At 38.4% G+C, this 22,108-nt stretch overlaps 1 protein-coding gene across 1 annotated transcript in view; it reads right to left on the bottom strand.

The window, feature by feature from the left end:
• Window positions 1-22,108, bottom strand: part of UGCG (UDP-glucose ceramide glucosyltransferase) — a 39,611-nt gene that overhangs the window by 5,690 nt on the left and 11,813 nt on the right. The window contains exons 2-6 of the mRNA XM_028108707.2: window positions 13,660-13,801; window positions 6,075-6,177; window positions 5,269-5,370; window positions 3,702-3,814; window positions 192-370 (exon numbers count right to left, since the gene is read on the bottom strand). Coding sequence (XP_027964508.1) covers window positions 192-370; window positions 3,702-3,814; window positions 5,269-5,370; window positions 6,075-6,177; window positions 13,660-13,801 — 639 coding nt within the window. The remainder of the gene's footprint in view (window positions 1-191; window positions 371-3,701; window positions 3,815-5,268; window positions 5,371-6,074; window positions 6,178-13,659; window positions 13,802-22,108) is intronic.

Here is a 22,108-nt window from a genome sequence, read left to right as displayed (position 1 = left end):
TTCTTCACTTATTTCTTTCATAACATATCTATGAATAATAGGAATTACTTTGTAAAATATTAACCTATTCTGTACTCACTAGCAAGAAATAAAATAAAATAGCCCCAAACCCATGGGTTTAAAAAATACAATAAACCAACAGAAGTCAGGTACTAAAAATACTATAGCCTGATGTAATTTAGTTTGCTTACCGGTCAGCTATGGCTTTGGCCATAAAGTAATCTTCAGCAATGTATTGAGCAAAAGCTATCAGCCCTCCTGCTTGATCTAACACATCCTTTCTCATTAAACAAGACATTCCCGTCACACATTTGAAACCAGTTACATTGGCAGAGATATATGACCTTGGATGAGAAGTTCCAAAATATACCTGCCAAAACAAAAGCAAGAACATTTATGTATAATTAGAATGTTATGTTAAAAGTATGGTATTTATAAACATTTTTTCCCTAATGAACTTCCTTTAAGTATGACTATCTTATTATTCTTAATTACCTGAATAAAAGTTACTACAAAATAATGTTTACATGTAGCAGGCAATCAGTAATTTCTTATTTGATTGACTATTTTTTTTCAAGACTTAATTTATTTTAGAGATAGAGAAAGAGAGAGAGAGCACGTGAGCAGGGGGCAGGGGCAGAGGGAGAGAGACTCTCAAGCGGACTTTGCACTGAGCGAGGAGCCCAATGTGGGGCTCAATCCCACGACCATGAGATCACGACCTGAGCCGAAACCAAGAGTCAGACGCTCAACCAACTGTGCCACCCAGGTGTCCCTAGATTGACTATTCTTTTTTTTTTTCCCCAGCTTTGTTTTCTGTTTATTTTCTTGTTTTGGAAATTGTTCTTTAGTTTGCTGGAAAGCAATCCTGTTTATAAACAGTAGAACCAGTGTTGGAATTATGATTTTCTTTAAAACTATAACATATGATCTTAGGTGAACTTTTTTTTAAAATTTTTTATTGTTATGTTAATCACCATATATCATTAGTTTTTGATGTAGTGTTCCATGATTCATTGTTTGTGCATAACACCCAGTGCTCCACGTAGAACGTGCCCTCTTTAATACCCATCACCAGGCTAACCCATCCCCACACACCCCCTAGATTGACTATTCTTGTTACCACTATTACAAAGAAAATTATACTTCTAGGAAAACAAAGTGTATTCTACTCTCAGATAAATATTTTGTTCCATAAAGCTGCAAGAATCAAAGATTTATCCAAATAGAACAACTGGGATATAAAATAAGTCAGGTAAAAATATCACTCACTGACATGTCAAATATTAACAAATATTTTATATAGCCTACTATTAAATGTTCGTGTAATGACACATACCCACACCTACATATACAAGTGTATGTACGTGAATATGTGTACTCACACATGCATACATACATACAAACACCACCTATAGGTATATCAACCTACAGGACAATCCTATTTTAATCCCTTTCATAGCTAGCTGCTTCCTGCCCCTGTCACTGAGCTTTTTCCCAATTTCCCCAAGGTTATTTTTCAATGTATTTTTCATAAACAGGGTAGATACTAAAATTCTGTCTCCCATTTTACTCCCCCTTTCCCTAGATACGCTTTGAAGTCATGAGCTATGCAAGTTGCTAAATTAGTGGTAGAATAAAATGGTCATCACCCTAATTATTAGACATAAAACATTATTATTTACATCTGAGATATGCTGCCTTTCTCAGTTAGCTTGAGAGGAGAACGGTGATTTTTCTCAATGGCAGGAGTTATGCACACAGCGTGGAACAAGAGAATTATCAGGGGTGATGAAGATGATTCTTGCTACCTACCCTATGTCCAGACTGCAGTGAAGCTTTGGTGTTTGTGGGACTGAACTGAACCAAATATGTAAGACCAGAAGCACACATCTTAATTCCTTAAGCAGTTATTATGTGGGGCTTTAAGAATGAGGTGGAAATAGGGACTATGTCAACGGCTCCCAGGATTTCTTTACAGACTGGAACAATCCCTCCTTTTCCATTCACTCTAAGTACGGCAAAAGGGGCCTTTAAGGATTAAATTTAACCTGAGGGACTGACCGTGATCTAGGAGGTGTTTACCACTGCCATATACATCAACTTGGGTATTTCTAAAACAAAAATACAATGTGGCATATCAGAATAAAAAGTATTTTATTTTAAAGTAGCAGCTCAGAGTTTCTCTTAATAAACAAAAACTCTAGTATTTAAAGATTTTAACAATTTCTTGCAATAGGATAAATATATTCATAGGCAATATTAAGAGCTCATGGCTCAAATCGCCAAAGGTTAAATTCCACTCACAATGTACCTTTACCCCCTTAGATCTGCGGTAATCACAAGACCGAAATACAAAATAATCTAAGTGCAGATATGCTTAAAAGCAAGTTGATATTTAAAAGGCTACACCCGTATGTCCTTCCCTGATGACATTAAGGCAAGTTTTTCTTCCCAAATGTGTACAGCACAGGAATGGTTAAATCAGGTACAGAACATACATGATAGACTGTGACACAGCCAATAAAAATCACTTTTCTAAAAAGTTATTAATGATATGGAGAAAAGCTAATGAAGTGACAAAAGTCAACTTATTTTTAAAAAGCACATAGAAAAAAATAGAAACTTCCTCTAATAGGTAGGGTTATGGGTTTTTTATTTTTTGCTTCTTCATTTTTCCAAAATTTATAGTTCACATTTCTGTTATAGGGTGAAGAGAAAAGAAAAAAAAAAAAAGGAAAACCCAAAATAAGTTTCTCAGGTTAACTTTTAGAAATCTGTTTCTAAAGGAAATCAAACAGGGGTGCCTGGATGGCTCAGTCGGTTAAGCGCCTGTCTTTGGTTCAGATCATGACCTCGGGGTCCTGGGATCAAGGGTTTCCCCCCTGTCAGGCTTTCCTGCTCAGCAGGGAGTCTGCTTCTCCCTCTTTCTCTCCCTCTGCGCTCCGCCCCCCCGCCAAGCTCCAGAACGCTCTCTCTCTCTCCTCTCAAATTAAAAAAAAAAAAATCTTTAAAAAAAGTAGGACATCAAATGGATTTTATAATGATTTGTATGAATAATTTTCCCTTTTTTGTATATTTAAAATACCCGGGGGATGCCTGGGGTGGCTCACTTGGTTGAGCATCTGCCTTCGGCTCAGGTCATGATCCCAGCATCCTGGGATCGAGTCCCACATCAGGCTCCCTGCTCAGCGGGCAGCCTGTTTCTTCCTCTGCCTGCCAATCCCCCTGCTTGTGCACTCTCTCTCTCTGACAAATAAAATCTTTAAAAACTAAAATGTTCTGTGATATTTAAAAAAGGTTCTTTTCAGACTGGATCTCTGCAAGAATTATATGCCATGTGCTTTTATGTAAATCAGTAGTCTAGAACCTAACTCTAGAACTGAGAACAAGAGCCATAAGGAGAAAGAATACACTCTGTTCAGCTGGTGATGAGACCACAAGAGGTTTCCTGTGCACATTCCTTCTCTGCCAGAGGGCAGTTAAGTTCAGCTGTGAGTGATTCCAGGGGCCCAAAAATGTCTTCACTAATAAAACAACTATTCTCATCTTGAGGATGTCAGTACCTAGCAGGTTAAAATAGACTTAATCACAGTTAACTGTGGGTAGCTCACCCCAACTCTCAGACTTAAACTAGTCTCAGGTTTCTGGTAGATGAGGGATGTGACAATAGGAATATTACATATGACCACCATACTTACCTGTTCTAATGTGGCGGCAAAGCCCTGTCTGTCTGCTACATAAGGCAGACCATGAACCAGGCCTACTTTCTCTGTCATTTGGTTAACCATGTCAGTGAGTGTGTCTGGAATTACTACAATAAAAAAAAAACAAAAAGGTGGCAAGGGAGAGAGAGAAAAAAAATTATTTTTAGTAAAGTGTCCACTAATGTGAAACGTATTTTGTGAGCTATTATCCTTTTTTTTATATTTGGATCTAACAGAATCATTCTCAATCACTTTTCTAAGTAGAATACACATCTCAAAAAAGACATAATACATGATAAGCTAATTTACATGATACATTTTCAGGCTAATATATACCTAACGTGTACCAGAGACAGGATGTACCTTGAAAATGTTACTCTCCCTGTTTCAGAACCTCCAAACTGAACTAGAGACAATGTGTTCTAACAGAAAAGGTACAGGAGCAGAGCTCTAAAGGACCTCGGTCCTTATGTTGGTTCCCGCATTCTCTAACCATAGGAAATGAGCCTCCGCTTTCTTACAGGGTATCCTATCTCCTAAAACCGCTAATGTGAACTGAATGGGATGATACTTGACAGAGATGTGTACATGTTATGAAAACGTAACAAATATATGAGAGAAAAACAACTGAACATAGCAAACACGAAGAATGAACATAATCTCTGACCACGAACTGAGAAATCTGTAATGATTCTAATTAGGCATGCCACACTTCTATTAGTTTCAAATCTGCATTTTAAGCTAATAAAAAAATTTAAATCATTATCCCCTCTTCAAATAGCAAACATCTCTTATCTTTTTACATGACTTTATTTTTATTTCCTTCAAGTCTTATGAACGAAATCTACTCTATGAAGTGTACTTGGACCTTAAATACAGTGGTTCTCAACTGCTGCCCTGCAGGGGACATTTTGCAATGTCTAGAGACAGTTTTTGGTTGTCACAACCAAGAGGTGTTACTGGCATTCAGTGTGTAGAGGACCGGGATACTCGCTGATCATCCCACGGGGCGGCCTTGGCAACAAAGAGCTATCCAGCCCAAAATGCCAAGGTCGAGAAACTTGTGGTAATTAGATATAAATATCTGAAAATGCAAAACTGCAAATTATAATTTCAGTATATAAATGCCTTCCTACTAAAATAAGCCATGTATGTATTTTGGTAATAGATTCACCTATTAATTTTTGTGAACTATATTTTGTGTGAGATAGTATGTTATTAGTGCCACAGACTACAGTAAAAGATAAGGGTTACATAAACAAGGGAAAATTTACAACTATGAAAAATCTTGTAGAAGAGGCTATAAAATGGACCACGACTTTTTCTTAATAGCTGGAATTTTCTCTTTAAAGCAAAAATATTTTTATACATGTAACATTCTAGGTTAGCATTACAAAATTCCAAATCTTGGTAAGTATAACTTGACATTTTACCATGAAATAAGATGAAATAAATTACTTTGTTAGGCAAATAAAAAGGATTGATAAATATATTTTCAGACTGCTTTTGGCATTTTACCATCAAATGGACAGTTGTGTGAAATAAATAAAAAGCAGCTCACCTCTTATTCCACTATCACAAATCCATATCAGATCATACTTTGCAACTTCATATCCTGGCATTAAATTATTAATTTTAGGATTAATGCCAACTTTTTTGCCACCTAAAAATATAAAGGTGCAACAGTGAAAAAGATTCATGCAATATTGAAAATATTTTCTATCATACAGATATAGGGTAGGGAGAAGTGAAAAGTACTTTTATACATAATAATTTAAACAAACATACTTTATCGTTATGCTTTACATTCCTTATTATTCATAACATATTTAGAAAGAAATGTTCATTCTCAAAGAGAATTAGTTTCTTTGAAAACGTATTATTTTCAGTTTTTTAATTCTTAAATGCATCAGTAGTATGAATCAATGTTTAATGGCAAATCTCTCTCTACAAGTCTTCAGAATAAGCCTATAGGCTTTCAAAAAAATTTTTTTAAAAATATATATATATTTTTTGCAATATCATAAAAGTAAATTCTATCGATCACTCCCAATTACAGCAATATAGAAAACCCCCAGATTGAAAATATTAAAGAAACAAAAAAACAGACTCTCATGTCTGATTGAGAAAACAGGGTAACTGGGGAGGAGTAGGGGTTTTTTGTTGTTATTTTGTTAATCCCAGATATGAAAAAAACCTGTGTTTTTAGTACTTAAGTTTTCTCAAAAGGATATAAACATATCCTATCACTATTCCAACATGCATAAAGCAAACTTGCTAATAACTTCACTCTAGTTTAATACAAAGATTGCTCATACTTAATATTATTAAAGCAAAGGGTTATTGCAGAAGTAAGTTGTTACCTACCAATAAACAATCTAGCATCAACATTTGGATATTTTCCAAGAAGCTTCTTACATACATCAATGGCTGGATCATCATGATCTTGTACACAAAGGAGGACTTCATACTAGTCAAAGAACACATTTTATGTAAATTAATCTCTTACAAAAATAAGCACATTATTAGTATTTGCTGACTGATAAAAAGGCGTTAGGAAAAACAAGCAATTGTACACACACAGTTTAAAAGTTAAGAGAGTACTCATAATGGATGCAAACACTTATGATATCAAGTGTTGCTTTAATCGAGATCAGCTTCTCCCCGAACAGGGGCTTATTTGCAAGCAGAAGAGATAATGAAGGGCCTGGCAGCCCTCACAGCTGAGGGCCATTCCCAGATAGGCATGACCTGGTAATTAAACTGGATCTCAAGCTTCTCCATGGCTCCGAAGCTTTACCAAATACTCACAAGGTGCCCAGCAGTGTAAACGCAACATAGAAAGCAAAATAAACACACCCTCTGTTCTCTAGAAGCTTGGTCTCTGAATTTATCATTTCATGAGGGTGCTATCAATTACGTATCAACTCCCCTTATGATCAATTTAAAGGGCTTTCCCAAACTCTTCGCATGGAAAGGACAAAGGGAGTTTAGATTTTTGCTGTACAGTAATTTCTGAAATAAAATAGAATTTGACTAAAAACCTATCATCCTGAAAAGCACGGTTAGCCTTTTAACAATGAAAATACCCAGGGTTCTGTTTTGCTCAGTAGGTTAGGGAGTCATTTCTTTGCCCTTGACTGGTTTGGTCCGTTACCCTGAGGTATGTATTTAAAGAAGAGACTACTGGGGGCGCCTGGGTGGCTCGGTCGTTAAGCGTCTGCCTTCGGCTCAGGTCATGATCCCGGGGTCCTGGGATCGAGCCCCACATCAGGTTCCCTGCTCAGCGGGAAGCCTGTTTCTCCCTCTCCCACTCCGCCTGCTTGTGTTCCCTCTGTCAAATAAATAAATAAATAAAATCTTTAAAAAAAAGAGAGAAGAGAATACTGGGCCCCACTCTTTTGAATTAGAACTCGGGGTGATTCTGACATGTAACCAGGTTTATAAAATCTTGAGCTAAACTTTAAGTTACCATTTAGTAAACTACTAAATTTTTATTTTTTTATTTTTTAAAGATTTTATTTATTTATTTGACAGAGAGATAGAGAGCACAAGTAGGCAGAGTGGCAGGCAGAGGGAGAGGGAGAAGCAGGCTCTCCGCTGAGCAGGGAGCCGGACATGGGGCTCGATCCCAGGACCCTGGGATCATGACCTGAGCCGAAGGCAGCCGCTTAACCGACTGAGCCACCCAGGCGCCCCACTACTAAATTTTTAAAAAGTATCTGCTTTCACATACAAAGATGCTACTTCAATATTTTATGGGGTAAGTATTCTAAGTAGTAATTTTTTTTCCCAGAAGTGCTGCTAGATTCATGCTGACTCCGCGACAAATTTCCTACCAATCTTTTTCTAAAATGGGGTTGGCATTTTTAAGCAAAGGAGGGAGGTTAATTATGTCCACGAAAAAGATAACAAATCTGTGGGTCCTAAAAAATAAAAAGAACTAAGGACATAACTTTTTAAGTGTCTAACATACAGGGACTAGCCCAGGTAAAGGGGAAACTCAGCAAAAACTGGCAATATGGAAATTGGTGGCTGAGTATGAAAAGGGGCCAGGACTAAGGTCAAAGAAGGAGGTAATACGATTTTTTAAGCGCAAAAAAAAATGTTTTCTCAATAATTAAGTAGAGGGGTAAACAATGTATACTTCCCTCATACTTTCTACCTATTATTATTATACATTCTATCAACTATCTACCTTTAATGATGACTGACCAAAATTGCCACTCAGGAGGTATCAAAACCAACTTTACAACTACCCAGTCTTCAGGGATGGGAAGGAACCACTCTGGCCCACACCCTTGATTTTCCCAAAGGGCTGACTCTTAAGTCCTATAAAGCATCAGTCATCCTCACAACCTGACTCTAAAAACAATGTTTGGCTGAATCAGCCAAAAGGCATTGACCTTAATAATGAAGATCAGAAAGATCTTCATTATTAAGATCTTCCAAAGGGTAAAAGTAACAATTGGCTTCCCTACTAGAGCAAGCTGTTCAGCCAGGCTTGCGGTAAAGATTTCCTTGTTTTTCCAAACACCACACGGTTTCTTGAATGCTTTTATAATTTATGCTGTTTTGCAGGCATGACCGAATACAGTGAAAGGAATATTCATAAGTGATATAATTCCATAAAATATAATCAAAAAGCTTTGTAAAATATATGTTCTAGAAATGATTTCAAAGGAGGCAGAGTTTACCTTTCTTCAAACGCAAGGTTTAAAATTTTTATTTTAGGGGCACCTGGGTGGCTCAGTCAGTTGTGTTCAACTCTTGATTTCGGCTCAGGTCATGCTCCCAGGGTCCTAAGAGCTGGAGTTCCATATGGGGCTCCCTGCTCAGCAGGGAGTCCACTTGAGATTTTCTCTCCCTCTGCCTCTCCTCCCACTTGTACTCTCTAAAATAAGTACTTAAAAAATTAAAGTTTTTATTTTTGATTATACCTCTTAAACTTAATTTTAAACAAAAATCAAAAACCTCCTGATTAGCCAGGGTGCAAATAAAACTCTATTCACATTATCTAAAAAATGTTCAGACTCTTATTAAAAAACACATAACTGGGGCGCCTGGGTGGCTCAGTTGGTTAAGCGACTGCCTTTGGCTCAGGTCATGATCCTGGAGTCCCGGAATCGAGTCCCACATCGGGCTCCCTGCTCAGCAGGGAGTCTGCTTCTCCCTCTGACCCGCTCCCCTCCTATGCTCTCTATGTCATTCTCTCTCTCAAATAAATAAATTAAAATCTTTAAAAAAAACCACATAACTTTTGCTTGTTTCTGATATTGAAAATGAAACTCATACCAAATAGGAGGTAAGCATTTCAAGTATTTTCTACAGTATGAGATTTTAACCAGGAGTTCATTTTTCCGCTATGATAATCACCTGTGTCTTCAGTTTGATCAAACATTTTATTTGCTAGGAATCTCTGTATTAGAATCGTTAAGTCACTCCAACTACCCTGCAACTGGCAAAACACAACATTATCAAATTGGTTAAAGGCTTTCTTAGTTAATACCAAAAAAAAAAATTTCTGAAATGTTTTTTAAAGACTGTGTTTGTTTACTTATTTAGACAGAGAGTGCCTGAGTTGGCGGGGGGGGGGGGGCACAGGAACAGAGGGAGAGGGACAAGCAGACTCTGTGCAGAGCCCAATGTGGGCTGAATCTCACGACCCTGAGATCATGACCTGAGCTGAAATCAAGACACGGGGGCTTAACTGACTGAGCCACCCAGGTGCCCCTGGATATTTTTATATTATCTAAAGGATCGGGCATAAGTATGTATCTTCAAAAACATAAAGTTTATTTAAAAATATTTCAAGATAACATTTACTTTATAAATCTGAAAGGGCTATAACAGTGAATTCCATTATAAATCAGTGTATTATGAATACATAAAGTCTAGAAATAAACCCCAGAGTAGTTTAGATAAGAAGGTTAGTGTTCCACAACTCTTTGGTAAGGTTACTATACAAATAGCTAAACTGGCTAATTTTCCCTTTTCCCTTTCAAACAGTGCAATGACTAAAAAGGCTGAGAACAAGAGAGGTGTAGGAAATCCACAAACTGGGATTCAGCCCTTTGATATTTAAGAACTGAATATCTGAAACAGCAATAATCATGAATGCTACTTTTCAATTTTTACAAATAAACTCAGATGCATACATAATATTAGGTTTAGGTATATAAATAACATTAGAAAAACCTCACTGATAAACTTTGCACTATAGCAAACAAGATAAAACATCCTTTAAAAGAGAAAACTGTTTTAATGATATTAATCATATTGCATATCAAGTAGAAATATCTTGAATTGTTCTATAAATAACTACACATTTTTACAGAAAAATTTTATGATGATATTTGGATCACAGAATATGAATTTTCTATAATAGAACCGATTTAAACCCCAAATGCCTAGAACATTCTCTGGCATGGAGTGATTAATACACTTATTAAGTTAATGCATTTGTCCTTAGGATAACTTTTGAGTGAAAGAAAGATGCCAGGAAGGAAATGTTTCATAAGAACACAGCTCTGAATTCAAAGTCTGGACAAGTAATATTACGTACTTCTCTATTTTCAAGTAATTGTCTATACAGTTTTCCAAATTTACTTGGCAAATTCCTATCTTGCAGATTCACCACATATATTGTGCTTGGTCTTTTGATAACGGATTCGATTTTCTGTCTTCTCTAATTTGTTTAGATCCTGTTAAGGGTAACTACACTACCAGCAAGAAAGAGTCCAAACATGGCACCGGACTTGTAACATTTTAAACCAATTCTGTATTTGCAAAAAACCCACCATTATTACCACAGCCTCACTCTGGTAATAACTCTGATCATTTAATTTAAAAACTCTTCATATGGCCAGAATTTACTAACATAAAGCTGTCAAGCCATTTGAGACAGATGGCTGCATCTTCCCTCTGCGGCTAAATCTCTCCCTCAAACGCCATCTATGCTGACATCAAGCTGAGTGCTCAATATTGCAGAAAATGAACTGTATGGCTTTTTCATTATGTTTTTCTTCCCCCAAGGAATAAATATCAAAATAAGTGGAGGGGCGCCTGGGTGGCTCAGTCAGTTGGGCGGCTGCCTTTGGCTCTGGTCGAGATCCCGGCATCCTGGGATCGAGTCCTGTGTGGGGCTCCTTGCTCAGTGGGGAGTCTGCTTCTCCTTCATCCCTCTGCTGCTGCCCCCCCTGCTTGTGCTCAACGCTCTCTCTCTCAAATAAATAAAATCTTAAAAAAAAAAAAGTAGATTGGGGTTCCTGAGTGACACAGATGGTTAAGTGTCCCAATTCTTGGTTTTGACTCAGGTTGCAATCTTGGGGTCCCAGGATGGGGCCCCAAGTCAGGCTTCGAGCTCAGTGCAGAGTCTGCTTAATAAGACTTCCTCTCTCTCTGTCCCCCACCCCCCGTCCATGCGTTCTCTCTCTCAAATAAATAAAAATCTTAAAAAAAACAAAACAAAACCCAAAATAAGTGGATTGACAAGATATGTAAAGTACAGAAATCTTTCAGGGCAATTAGTATAGTAATGATTCTCACCAAAATTTAAACCCAGAAATTCAGAACAAGTACCACCAATAAATCTTGCACGTGTCCAAAATTAAATAAAATTTCTGAACTTCAACATGTTCTTTTTCCAGAATGGTCTATAATGTTTGGAATCAAATCAGGAGGAAAACCCTATGTCCAGAATGAAACTGGACATACTTCTGGAAAACAATGTTCACACTCGGAAAAAAGCCAATAGTAAAGTTTGCTGGGCCTGGCAGTCACACAGATGTCCCTTTCAGGACTACATGCTTCCTGGGTGACACAAGCGACTTGTCTGTTCATACTTAGGTTTGTGGAATTTCAGCGGTTTAACTTCAGTTTCTTGTGGAACATTTGCCACTGGGCTTGGTCTTTTAAAAAGCCAATAAAATGCCATGAGGTCCGTTTCCTTTAGATTGCAGGTCCCTAGCACTTTCCCTCCGCTTTCTATATTTTCTATTTACACAGCTAACAAACAGTACTTTTATAACTAGTAGAGTTCTGAAAAAAGAATAAAAACAATCTCATATATGTGGTTCCTCATTTTATAATAAGTATCAAAACAGCTTTCTCTGCAATCAATTTAAATACCTCAATGACATAAGTGCAAAAAGAAGCAAAAACTAGAGCTCGAGATAATCTCAAACTGTAATAAAAAAACTCCATTCATTCAGAAGAAATCAATTATTGATTTATCCCAAATGTTCAGGATTAATGGATACATATGTTCCTGGGTTATTTTTAGAAACTCTTTCTACAATTAAAACCCACACTAACTTCCGCAACCAATTCAATTCCATCATCTTTCAAGGACCCAACATAAAAGTTCCGTAACTAAGTTCTCAGGGTGGGTGACTGGGGAAAGGGTGGGATGAGGATTAAACAATTAAAATGTGACATCAAGTTTCACAAGGATAAATGCATGATTCTGGCTTAATAATAACCAATGAAAATATTTAATAATGAGATTTAATAATAACCAATGAAAGTATTCATTAAAAAATTCTCTTTGCATTTACTTACATAATGCGAGGTTTGAAAACCTTCCATTTTTCTAATTAATTTTATTTGTATCATTCTTTCTAAATTACAAAAGGACACTTTTGGCACTTTTAGTTTAAAAACATCAAGTATGTATCTTATTTCTAAAAAATTACATATTCAATTTATTGGATAGATACTGCATGCATATGTACACACACACACAGAAGAAAAATACGTAATTGTTTTGCTTCAAATTAGCTTCAAATACCCACTTCCAAACTTTAAAAGCACTAATATAAAAACAACACTAAAAAATAACCAATTATACTTGTGTCCACATACTTAAGAGGTGTATTAAGGCTATTACATCTGTGTCTTCTCTATTCCTTTCATTGATGCTACCGAGAAAAATACGGGCTGAAAGAAAAGAAATAAGAGTGTCACCCTAAGAAATGTGGTGTGTGTATTATTTTCCTTCTCACAACCTGAAATACACTGTCCTAAAGAAATAGGAGGGGAAGGGTCTCCAAGTGGCAAAAACTATGGACAAACTGAGACAGGCAGGGTAAGAACTGACCCAAGTAAATAGGGACTTGGAGGAAAATTCAAATGAACTGAAAAATCAAGCAGGTAGAAATGTAAAGACACATTCAAAAAGCGGTGTTTCAAAGACGCAATTTAAAAAGCTGCAATAAAGCTAGATACATAATCTCTTGATTTAGTAAGTTCTCCTAAGAAACTATAGGTGGAATATTAAAGGGAAGAGATAAAAAGAATACTGTCATCTCAAGAAAACCGGGAGTTCGCCAAAGAAGAATGTTGAGTTCACAGATCTACAGACTGTATAAATGACACGAACAGTACAATTAGGCATTAAAGCCTAGAAAGATAAAGAAATTAGAAATTAGGTATGAGGAAGCCCCATCTTACTGCTAATTGTAACCTATTCTTGGCTCAAAAGCCAGATTTCTCAAGGGAATTTACATTTACTTCTAGCTCTCCCGAATCTCATTTCAGACCACTAAACACTGTTTTTTCTCTCTCACTGCCTTTTCCTCCTGTCGTTCACATACGACTCTCATGGAACAAGATTTTTATATTTAAACTATCAGGGACTTAACAGGGTCTGAGTTCCAGGAGGTCTACTCTGGGATTTCTAATTCAGATGGACATGCAGGTGGTTACAAGGTTACAGAAGGAATCTGCACCCCTTCCTCTACCCCAATTCTGTCCTGTAACTGCTCCTATTACAGCATCAATTGTATGAGGCCAACATCATCATGCATTTTTTTAACACCTCTACCTTTTACAGTCAAAATGCCTCTTTAAGGGTTTACCATGAGAGAAAAGCAAAAAAAAAAAAAAACAAGAAAGAAAGAAAGAAAGAAAAGCTCTCACCCATTCCTAATGAGTACAAGGCTGTACTTACTTTGGGATAATCCAATTCGAAGAATGTCTCCAAGTTGTTGATTAGGTTAGGATCTACCCCTTTCAGGGGCTTCAGAAGAGACACGCCTGGGAGCTTGCTATACGGCTGTTTGTCCGTTGCCTTCTTGTTGAGGTGTAATCGGCTAAAAAGCAAATGATGTATACGTCATTTCTGCAGAACACATTAGTGCCAAATCTGTATAAAGTATGTGTTAAGCTATCAAGAAATTACTAAATTCTAAGTTTTAAAAAGCTATCTGAAAATGAAGGGATGTATAAGCATACAGTTTAAGAAAACCAGAACCAAGCAGAATGAATGTTCCAGTGAAGGCTGGAGCTGAAGACTGTTGTTTATGGCTGTACTCTCAGTGCTTAGAGAACCATGCCCAGCAGAGAGGAGGCATTCAATAAATACATGGTGAAGAAATGAATTATAGTGTTAGCCCACATATTAACCACCCTTCCTCCCAAACTGCCATCACTGTAGACCAAGAACTATAACAACAGTGGGGGGAATCCCTATCTTCCCCAGAAAAAGAGAAATATAACCAGAAAAATCTGAGAAATTTATAGAAATCTGTAATAAGCAGTCCACACAACACAAGACTGAAAGAAGTACTACACTCCCGGACAGCAAGCAAGAAAATGGGATAACTAGCAGAACTCCTGATACACATAAAATCAGAATGGCAGGGATGGGACAGAAGGAATTTGAAAGTAAGAAAAAAAAATCTCAATGATAAGAAAAATGTCTATTAATGCCACTGGAAGATAACCAGTGCCACCAGTACACAGATAAGTTGGCCAGCGTTCTCAGTGCTGGTCCATCCCAAGGGTGCTACAGCACGGGGCTCCTAAGGAGGGAAGCCATGCCAATTAATGAGAGAATTTGCCCCAGTTAATGTTCATGGTGTGACAACAAAGAGAAGAGATGCCTTTCAGCAGAGTGGTGATGTTTCTATTTTTTTTTTTTTTAAGATTTTATTTATTTATTTGACAGAGACACAGTGAGAGACGGAACACAAGCAGGGGGAGTGGGAGAGGGAGAAGCAGACTTCCCACGGAGCAGGGAGCCTGATGCGGGGCTCGATCCCAGGGCCCTGGGATCATGACCTGAGCCGAAGGCAGATGCTTAATGACTGAGCCACCCAGGCGCCCCGAGGGGTGATGTTTCTAAAGGAAGTCACTGAAGGTTTTCCTTCTCATAAGCAAGTCTCCAAGCACTCAACAGTAATTAGAGGTTAGAACAATCACGGGACCATGCACAAGATATTTTAAGACACACGTTCTTCCACATTTTAACATCTCTAAAATCGATGGCATCTTAAAAATTGGTGGCATCCAGATGGCAGTCCTAAATTAGTAGCATGAAAACCAACCAATGAAACCTTCTAGAAGATCAAGAAAACACCAGCATCAATGCATCTTTGATTTGATGAAATACACTATTAGCAGTTAGCCATGGGCTCATGTTCAACTAATTAAAGGCTGGGATGTGCCACAGCGGAACGTCTAATGTTTCAGATAAGGCCACAAAACATTTTATAGAAAGAAAACAGGTTACCTACAACGGAAAAAATTTAAACAGTAAGAGATTTTTTTAAAGAACAAAATGGTATCAATATCTGATCTACAGCCCCCAAATACCAGAAAATAATGGGGTACCATTTCCAGTAGTGCTGCTTGGTGTGGTTAGTGCATAACTTGCTTTTTTACTGGTCTGAGATGAGAAGAAACAGAGGGAAAGCGTTTAGAAACAGTTACAGCAATCTGACATTTCCATGCCATCCAAGCACGTGATCAGTATTTATTTTTATTGTAGTCTACCAAAGTATCAGTCTATGCCAGACTGGAAATATTTTAAAGAGCTGATCCTCTGCCATAGATAGTTTGGAAAATATTCAACTAGCAAGTTCATCGAGAGGCTGAACAGAGGTAAAACCATGATCTAAAATTTATATAACCACTGGGGCATGTGGGTGGCTCAGTTGGTTAAGCGTCCGACTCTTGATTTTGGCTCAGAGGTCATGATCTCAGGGTCGTGGGATTGAGCCTGCACTGAGTATGGTGCCTGCTTAGGATTCTCTCTCTCCCTCCTCCTCACCCCCCACGCACACGTATACATTCTCTTTCTCTCTCTCTCTCTCTCTAAAAAAAAAAATAAGGGGTGCCTAAGCAGCTCAGTCTGTTAAGCATCTGACTCTTGATTTAGGCTCAGGTCATGATCTTGGATTGTGAGATTGAGTCCTGCATGGCACTGAGCATGGAACCTGCTTATTAAGATTCTCTCTTTCTCTCCCCCACATGCCCCACCACTGCCACTCTCACATGCGTGCATTCTCTAAAAAAAAATAAAGAAATAAAACAAAACTTATATAACCACAAAAATGACCATTATTCCATACCTAACAAAATGGCAGACTAGATGTCTGGAGAAACCTATCCAATACAGAACGTACAGATTGCTGGAGAAAAAAAGTTTATATATTTAATTGACTGACAGTAATATCCACATGGTTCAAATCACTGAAGATATTAAACATGAAAGAAGTCTCCCTGTCACCCCTGCCCCCCATTCTCAGCATTATTAGTTTCTTACTCATCTTTCCAGAGACTTTTTAAAAAATGCATATACAAGCCAACACACATGTACAAATTCTTACATATTTATAATGTTTAACATAGATGCATTAAAAGCTTCTTTTAAAATACATAACTGAACTGTTAGGAAAATAAATGAAACCTCCCAGGTCAGAAACAAGGAGAAATCTCTGAGTGAGGGAATGCTGACTGGCCCCAGGGACATCTGTTGGTGGAGACAAGCCTGAGACAAGAATGAGGGAACTCTGTTCTGTCCACCGTGTATAAATATGGAATCTCTGAAAGGCAAAGTAGAAAAATGCTGGCCCACAGTGGGAAGATGGGGATGCTGCCTTCTTGGATTCACTCCTGAATGAAGTGGAATAAAAGGAAAAAAGTCTTCCAAGAGAACACCCAAACACATGGGTTTGGAACTCATAATGCAAACTACCTGTGATGCTTGAACAAAACCAAGGGAAATAAAAAAATTATAATCACTGACATTAGAAACTCAATAGACAGGCAGGACAAAAGAATGCATATACAGTTTAATAGAGAACTGGAGAACTGGAATCTAGATCTGAAGAAATTATTCAGGATGTGGCAGAGAGAGAATGGGATGGAAAGCCACTGAAATCATGGAACAGTTGGAGACATGGGAGGATAAAACAAGAAGGCCTGAAATCCCAGGAATTTTTTCATCTCTTCCCACTCCATGATCTTTAAGTGCTATTAAACTTATCAAAACATGCACGAGGTCATGCCAATACAGAGAAACCCAGACCACTAACCCACTGAATTTGGCAAATCTTTAGATTAAAAACAACAAGGATAACTTAAACAGTGTTAAATAGTCTAGTGTTGATTCTATTCCCCCCTTCCCTTCTTCTTTATTAAGACATTTTAGTTTAAGACACACAGATCAATGGAACAGAATACAGAGCCCAGAAATGGACCCTCAACTCTATGGTCAACTAATCTTCGACAAAGCAGGAAAGAATGTCCAATGGCAAAAACACAGCCTCTTCAACAAATGGTGTTGGGAAAATTCGACAGCCACATGCAGAAGAATGCAACTGGACCATTTCCTTACAGCACACACAAAAATAGACTCAAAATGGTTGAAAGACCTAAATGTGAGACAGGAACCATCAAAATCCTAAAGGAGAACACAGGCAGCAACCTCTTCGACCTCAGCCGCAGCAACTTCTTCCTAGAAACATCGCCAAAAGCAAGGGAAGCAAGGGCAAAAATGAACTATTGGGACTTCATCAAGATAAAACGCTTTTGCACAGCAAAAGAAACAGTCCACAAAACCAAAAGACAACCGACAGAATGGGAGAAGATATTTGCAAATGACGTATCAGATAAAGGGCTAGTATCCAAAATCTATAAAGAACTTACTAAACTCAACACCCAAAGAACAAATGATCCAATCAAGAAATGGGCAGAAGACATGAACAGACATTTTTTCAAAGAAGACATTCAAATGGCCAACAGACACATGAAAAAGTGCTCAACATCGCTCAGCATCAGGGAAATCCAAATCAAAACCTCAATGATGTATCACCTCACACCAGTCAGGATGGCTAAAATTAACAAGTCAGGAAACGACAGATGTTGGTGGTGATGCGGAGAAAGGGGACCCCTCCCACACTGTTGGTGGGAATGCAAGCTGGTGCAACCACTCTGGAAAACAGTATGGAGGTTCCTCAAAAAGTTGAAAACAGAACTACCATATGACCCAGCAATTGCACTATTTACCCCAAAGATACAAATGTAGGGATCCGAAGGGGTACATGCACCCTGATGTTTACAGCAGCAATGTTCACAATAGCCAAACTGTGGAAAGAGCCAAGATGTCCATCGACAGATGAATGGATAAAGAAAATGTGGTATATATACACAATGGAATATTATGCAGCCATCAAAAGGAATGAGATCTTGCCATTTGCAATGACGTGGATGGAACTGGAGGGTATTATGCTGAGCGAAATAAGTCAATCAGAGAAAGACATGTATCATATGATCTCACTGATATGAGGAATTCTTTAATCTCAGGAAACAAACTGAGGGTTGCTGGAGTGGTGGGGGGTGGGAGGGATGGGGTGGCTGGGTGATAGACATTGGGGAGGGTAGTGCTATGGTGAGCGCTGTGAATTGTGTAAGACTGTTGAATCACAGACCTGTACCTCTGAAACAAATAATACATTACATGTTAAAAAAAAGAAGATAGCAGGAAGGGAAGAATGAAGCGGGGGATATCAGAGGGGGAGACGAACCATGAGAAACTATGGACTCTGAGAAACAAACTGAGGTTTCTAGAGGGGAGGGGGGTGGGGGGATGGGTTAGCCTGGTGATGGGTATTAAAGAGGGCACATTCTGCATGGAACACTGGGTGTTATGCACAAACAATGAATCATGGAACACTACATCAAAAACTAATGATGTAATGTATGGTCATTAACATAAAAAAAAGACATTTTAGTTTAAATGCTAATACAGATGTACCTTCTATCCTTTGGAGAGCTTTTCATATCAAGAATGCAATATTTTATCAGACACATTCTGACTCACCCAACAGCAATGAAGCTCTCTCCAGGCTTATGAAGAAGAGAACTGGTTAATACTAAATCTGAAATTTCTACTCAGAATAACTATAACCTAAACTATATCATAGGACCTTTAAAAAAAATTCTCATTTGTGTTTCTCCCATACCTATCTCTCCTCCCCCACCCCCCAATATTTTCATTCCATACCCCAAGGAGTCACCTTGTGGAGTATACCCTAGGATACAAGAATCCTACTTTGGAGAATATTGTTTCAATTTATGTAACACAACTGACAAAGCCCCTTGTTACAAATTAGGTGAAATGTTTATCAAAAACAGTAAAATATCCATTAAGTCACACACAAAATCACTCGGCACTGTGCTCAGCACACAGTGGTGCTCCACAACTACTTTGCATTCCCTTGCTGAACTATCATTTTTGAACCCCAAACGTACCGCTCGGCATTACCTTGTGCACTGGTGGTATAGTGATGAACAGGGGAATTCCCAATTATCAGGGAGCTGCAGTCTAATGGGGCAGTTGCACACATATATAAGCTCTTCTCCGTATAAAACTTGTATGTACAGTCAACCAAGCTATGTTCTAAAGCAAGAAATATATTAACTTGGCCTGCCACCCAGAGAAATGATGCAGGTGGGTGCCTTAGCCATAGCCAGTGTTTTGTAAACCAATCTGTATTTTTCAAAATATGATCAAAAGCCCATTTGCCCAGAGTCTCAAAAGTGGCCTGAGTGATGGAGTCCTCCAAGTGGGGTGTCTGTAACAGGGTCTACAAGGTTTACTGGTTTCAAACTTTGGTATCTGGTTTTTAACTTTGGTATCTCAGGGTAGGGGTTCTGTATTACTTAGAACTGACTTGAGCCCACCGCATCCACACATTGCACAGGCTTTATCATGGGTGCCCGTTTCTACCCTTGGCCTAGAGCAAGTGACTCGCTTTCTGTCAGGATCCTTTGTACAATACTTTCTCAGTTTCAGTTTCTACACTGGGAATCCAGTTCTACCTCCCCATTGTGCATTTGGCTTGCGGGCCTTGTCCTTCTTTAAGAGGGTGGGGGAGAGTATTTTTTTATTGATGGGTAACACACATATAGTGAAGTCACATGCATTTTCTCAGAGTGAAACACCCATGTAACCAGTACCCACATCAAGAAGCAGAATATTACTGGAACCCCGGAAGCCCCTGCCATGTCCCTATCTACTAACAAGGGTAACCACTATCCCGACTTCCAACACACTAATCCTGCCAGCATTACAACTTTATCTAAATGGAATCCCATAGGATGTACTCATTTGTGTCTGGTTTCTTTGACTTCAATGTTTGTGAGATTCGTCTTTGCTGTTACATTTAGTTATAGTTCATTTTTAAAAAAGATTTATTTTCAAGAGGGAGCACACGCATGCACCCATAAGTGGGAGGGGGTACAGGGAGAGGGAGAAAGAACCTTAAGTGACTCTGCACTGAGCGTGGGCCCGACATGGGGCTCAATCTTACAACCCTAAGATCATGACCTGAGCCCAACTGACGGTCTCACTCAGGTGCCCCTAGTTCATTCATTCTTATTACAGCATGTATTCCTTGTATTAATATACCACACTTCATTTAGCTACTTTCTGTTGATGGGCATTTGGGTTATTTCCAATTTGGGGCTAATACAAATAGTCTGCAGCCTTGTCTCTGTCCTTACTAAAGTATCAAAAACCCTGGCCTAAACCCCACTCCCACCTCTGGACTTAAACTTTTAGACAAGATGAAGAAATAGGGACTGAATCTGCTTGCCCACCTGAAGCAATTTTTTAAAAATCAGACAAAATATGGGAAACAATGGTTTTTAAGATACCGGACATAAGGTAAAGAAGGACAGTGATTCCTGCGACAGGGAAAACAAATGAAGTAAGCCCTCCAATTGCCCCAGCTTACTGCTTTGAAACAATTTCCAGGCCAGGAGACTAGTGTTTCTCAACATTTAATATACATAATGCCCAGAGGTAAAAATCACAACTTAATGGACCAGCTGCAGAGCTTAAGAATCTATTTTTATAAGCATCCCAAATGATTCTAATGCAGGCTAGCATGAACCACACTACAGTAGACTATAAATTCTCCAGGCTCCAGGAAAATAATGATAAACAGTATGTTTATCTCAATTAAAAAAAAAAAACACTGACTAAATAAATAAGAGTAAATAAACATACACAGAGCTCAGAAGGTAAGGTTTGGTTCAGAGATAAAATTACGGAACCATCCAGAGTTTGTTAAATACATTAGCTCTCTCAGGTAGAGCATGCCATTAGCAGGTACCCACAAATCAATGTAACTGATAGAGGGCCAGTAATGCATGAAGGAGACCATGAGTGAGTAAGCCAGGAAGCAGAAAGATAGGCAGGAAGAAAGGATTTAGTAAAGAAGGCTTTATTTGGCTAAGCTGTTTTTCTTTTTGAAAGTGTTGAAGGAAGAGCAACACTAAATGTAGCTGAGAGAGAGGTCAAGACAGGTCTCCTGACTGTCCCCCTGACTGTGTGGCCTTGAGGCCCTTGGAGCACTGTGGGCAGGGGGAGGTAAATGAAAATAGGCTAAGAAGTAAATGAATGAGAAGTGCAATGTGGTAACAGGGAATAAACACTATTCTCTCCTGAAATCTGACCAGAATAAAAGTTACTCTGGCCAGAGGAACGAGATAGAGAAAGGTTTTTCAGTTTAATTTTGGAAAAAAAATTTTTTTTTCTTTAATACTTGAGTATAGAGAGTAAGGGGAACAAGTTAGTCAAAGGTAAAGAGAGAGAAAACTTAAAATAATTAACGGCATGCTAGGACCCACGGCGTGAAGCAGGAGTTAGGAAAGGTTCTGCCAGTAACGGGTGACAGGGGCTAAATAAAGAAACAAAGCATTGCCAGATAGCACCGCGGGCTCAGCAGAGATCTGAGACCATGAATGTGGAGTAGTACTAACCCACATGGCTGTGTGGTTGCCCTCTGCAGGATTATGAAAGTTGAGAAGCTATAAATTATAAGATGGGTTCAGGATAACAAGGCAGACTGATAGGAGGAAAGGTGAGGGGCAAGATGATGGAGTGATGAACTCTTGAGTTCTGGCTAGATGAAGAACTCGACAAAACAAGAGATAATAGGTGGAGGCCACAACTGTGGATAGACAGCCTAGGGCAGTTGTTCTCAACTCTGACTGCACAAGAAAATCACCTGGGGAGTTTAAAAAAAAATCCTGAGGCTCAGACCAATTAAATCAGAATGTCTAGGGCTAAGATGTAGGCAAGCAGTATTTTTTTTTTTAAAGGC

Source organism: Eumetopias jubatus, unplaced genomic scaffold, assembly GCF_037043125.1.
Source record: "Eumetopias jubatus isolate StellerSeaLion01/CBP00866 unplaced genomic scaffold, mEumJub1_p1.0 scaffold_15, whole genome shotgun sequence".
Lineage (NCBI taxonomy): Eukaryota > Metazoa > Chordata > Mammalia > Carnivora > Otariidae > Eumetopias > Eumetopias jubatus.
This window is presented reverse-complemented; position numbering and strand designations above follow the sequence as displayed.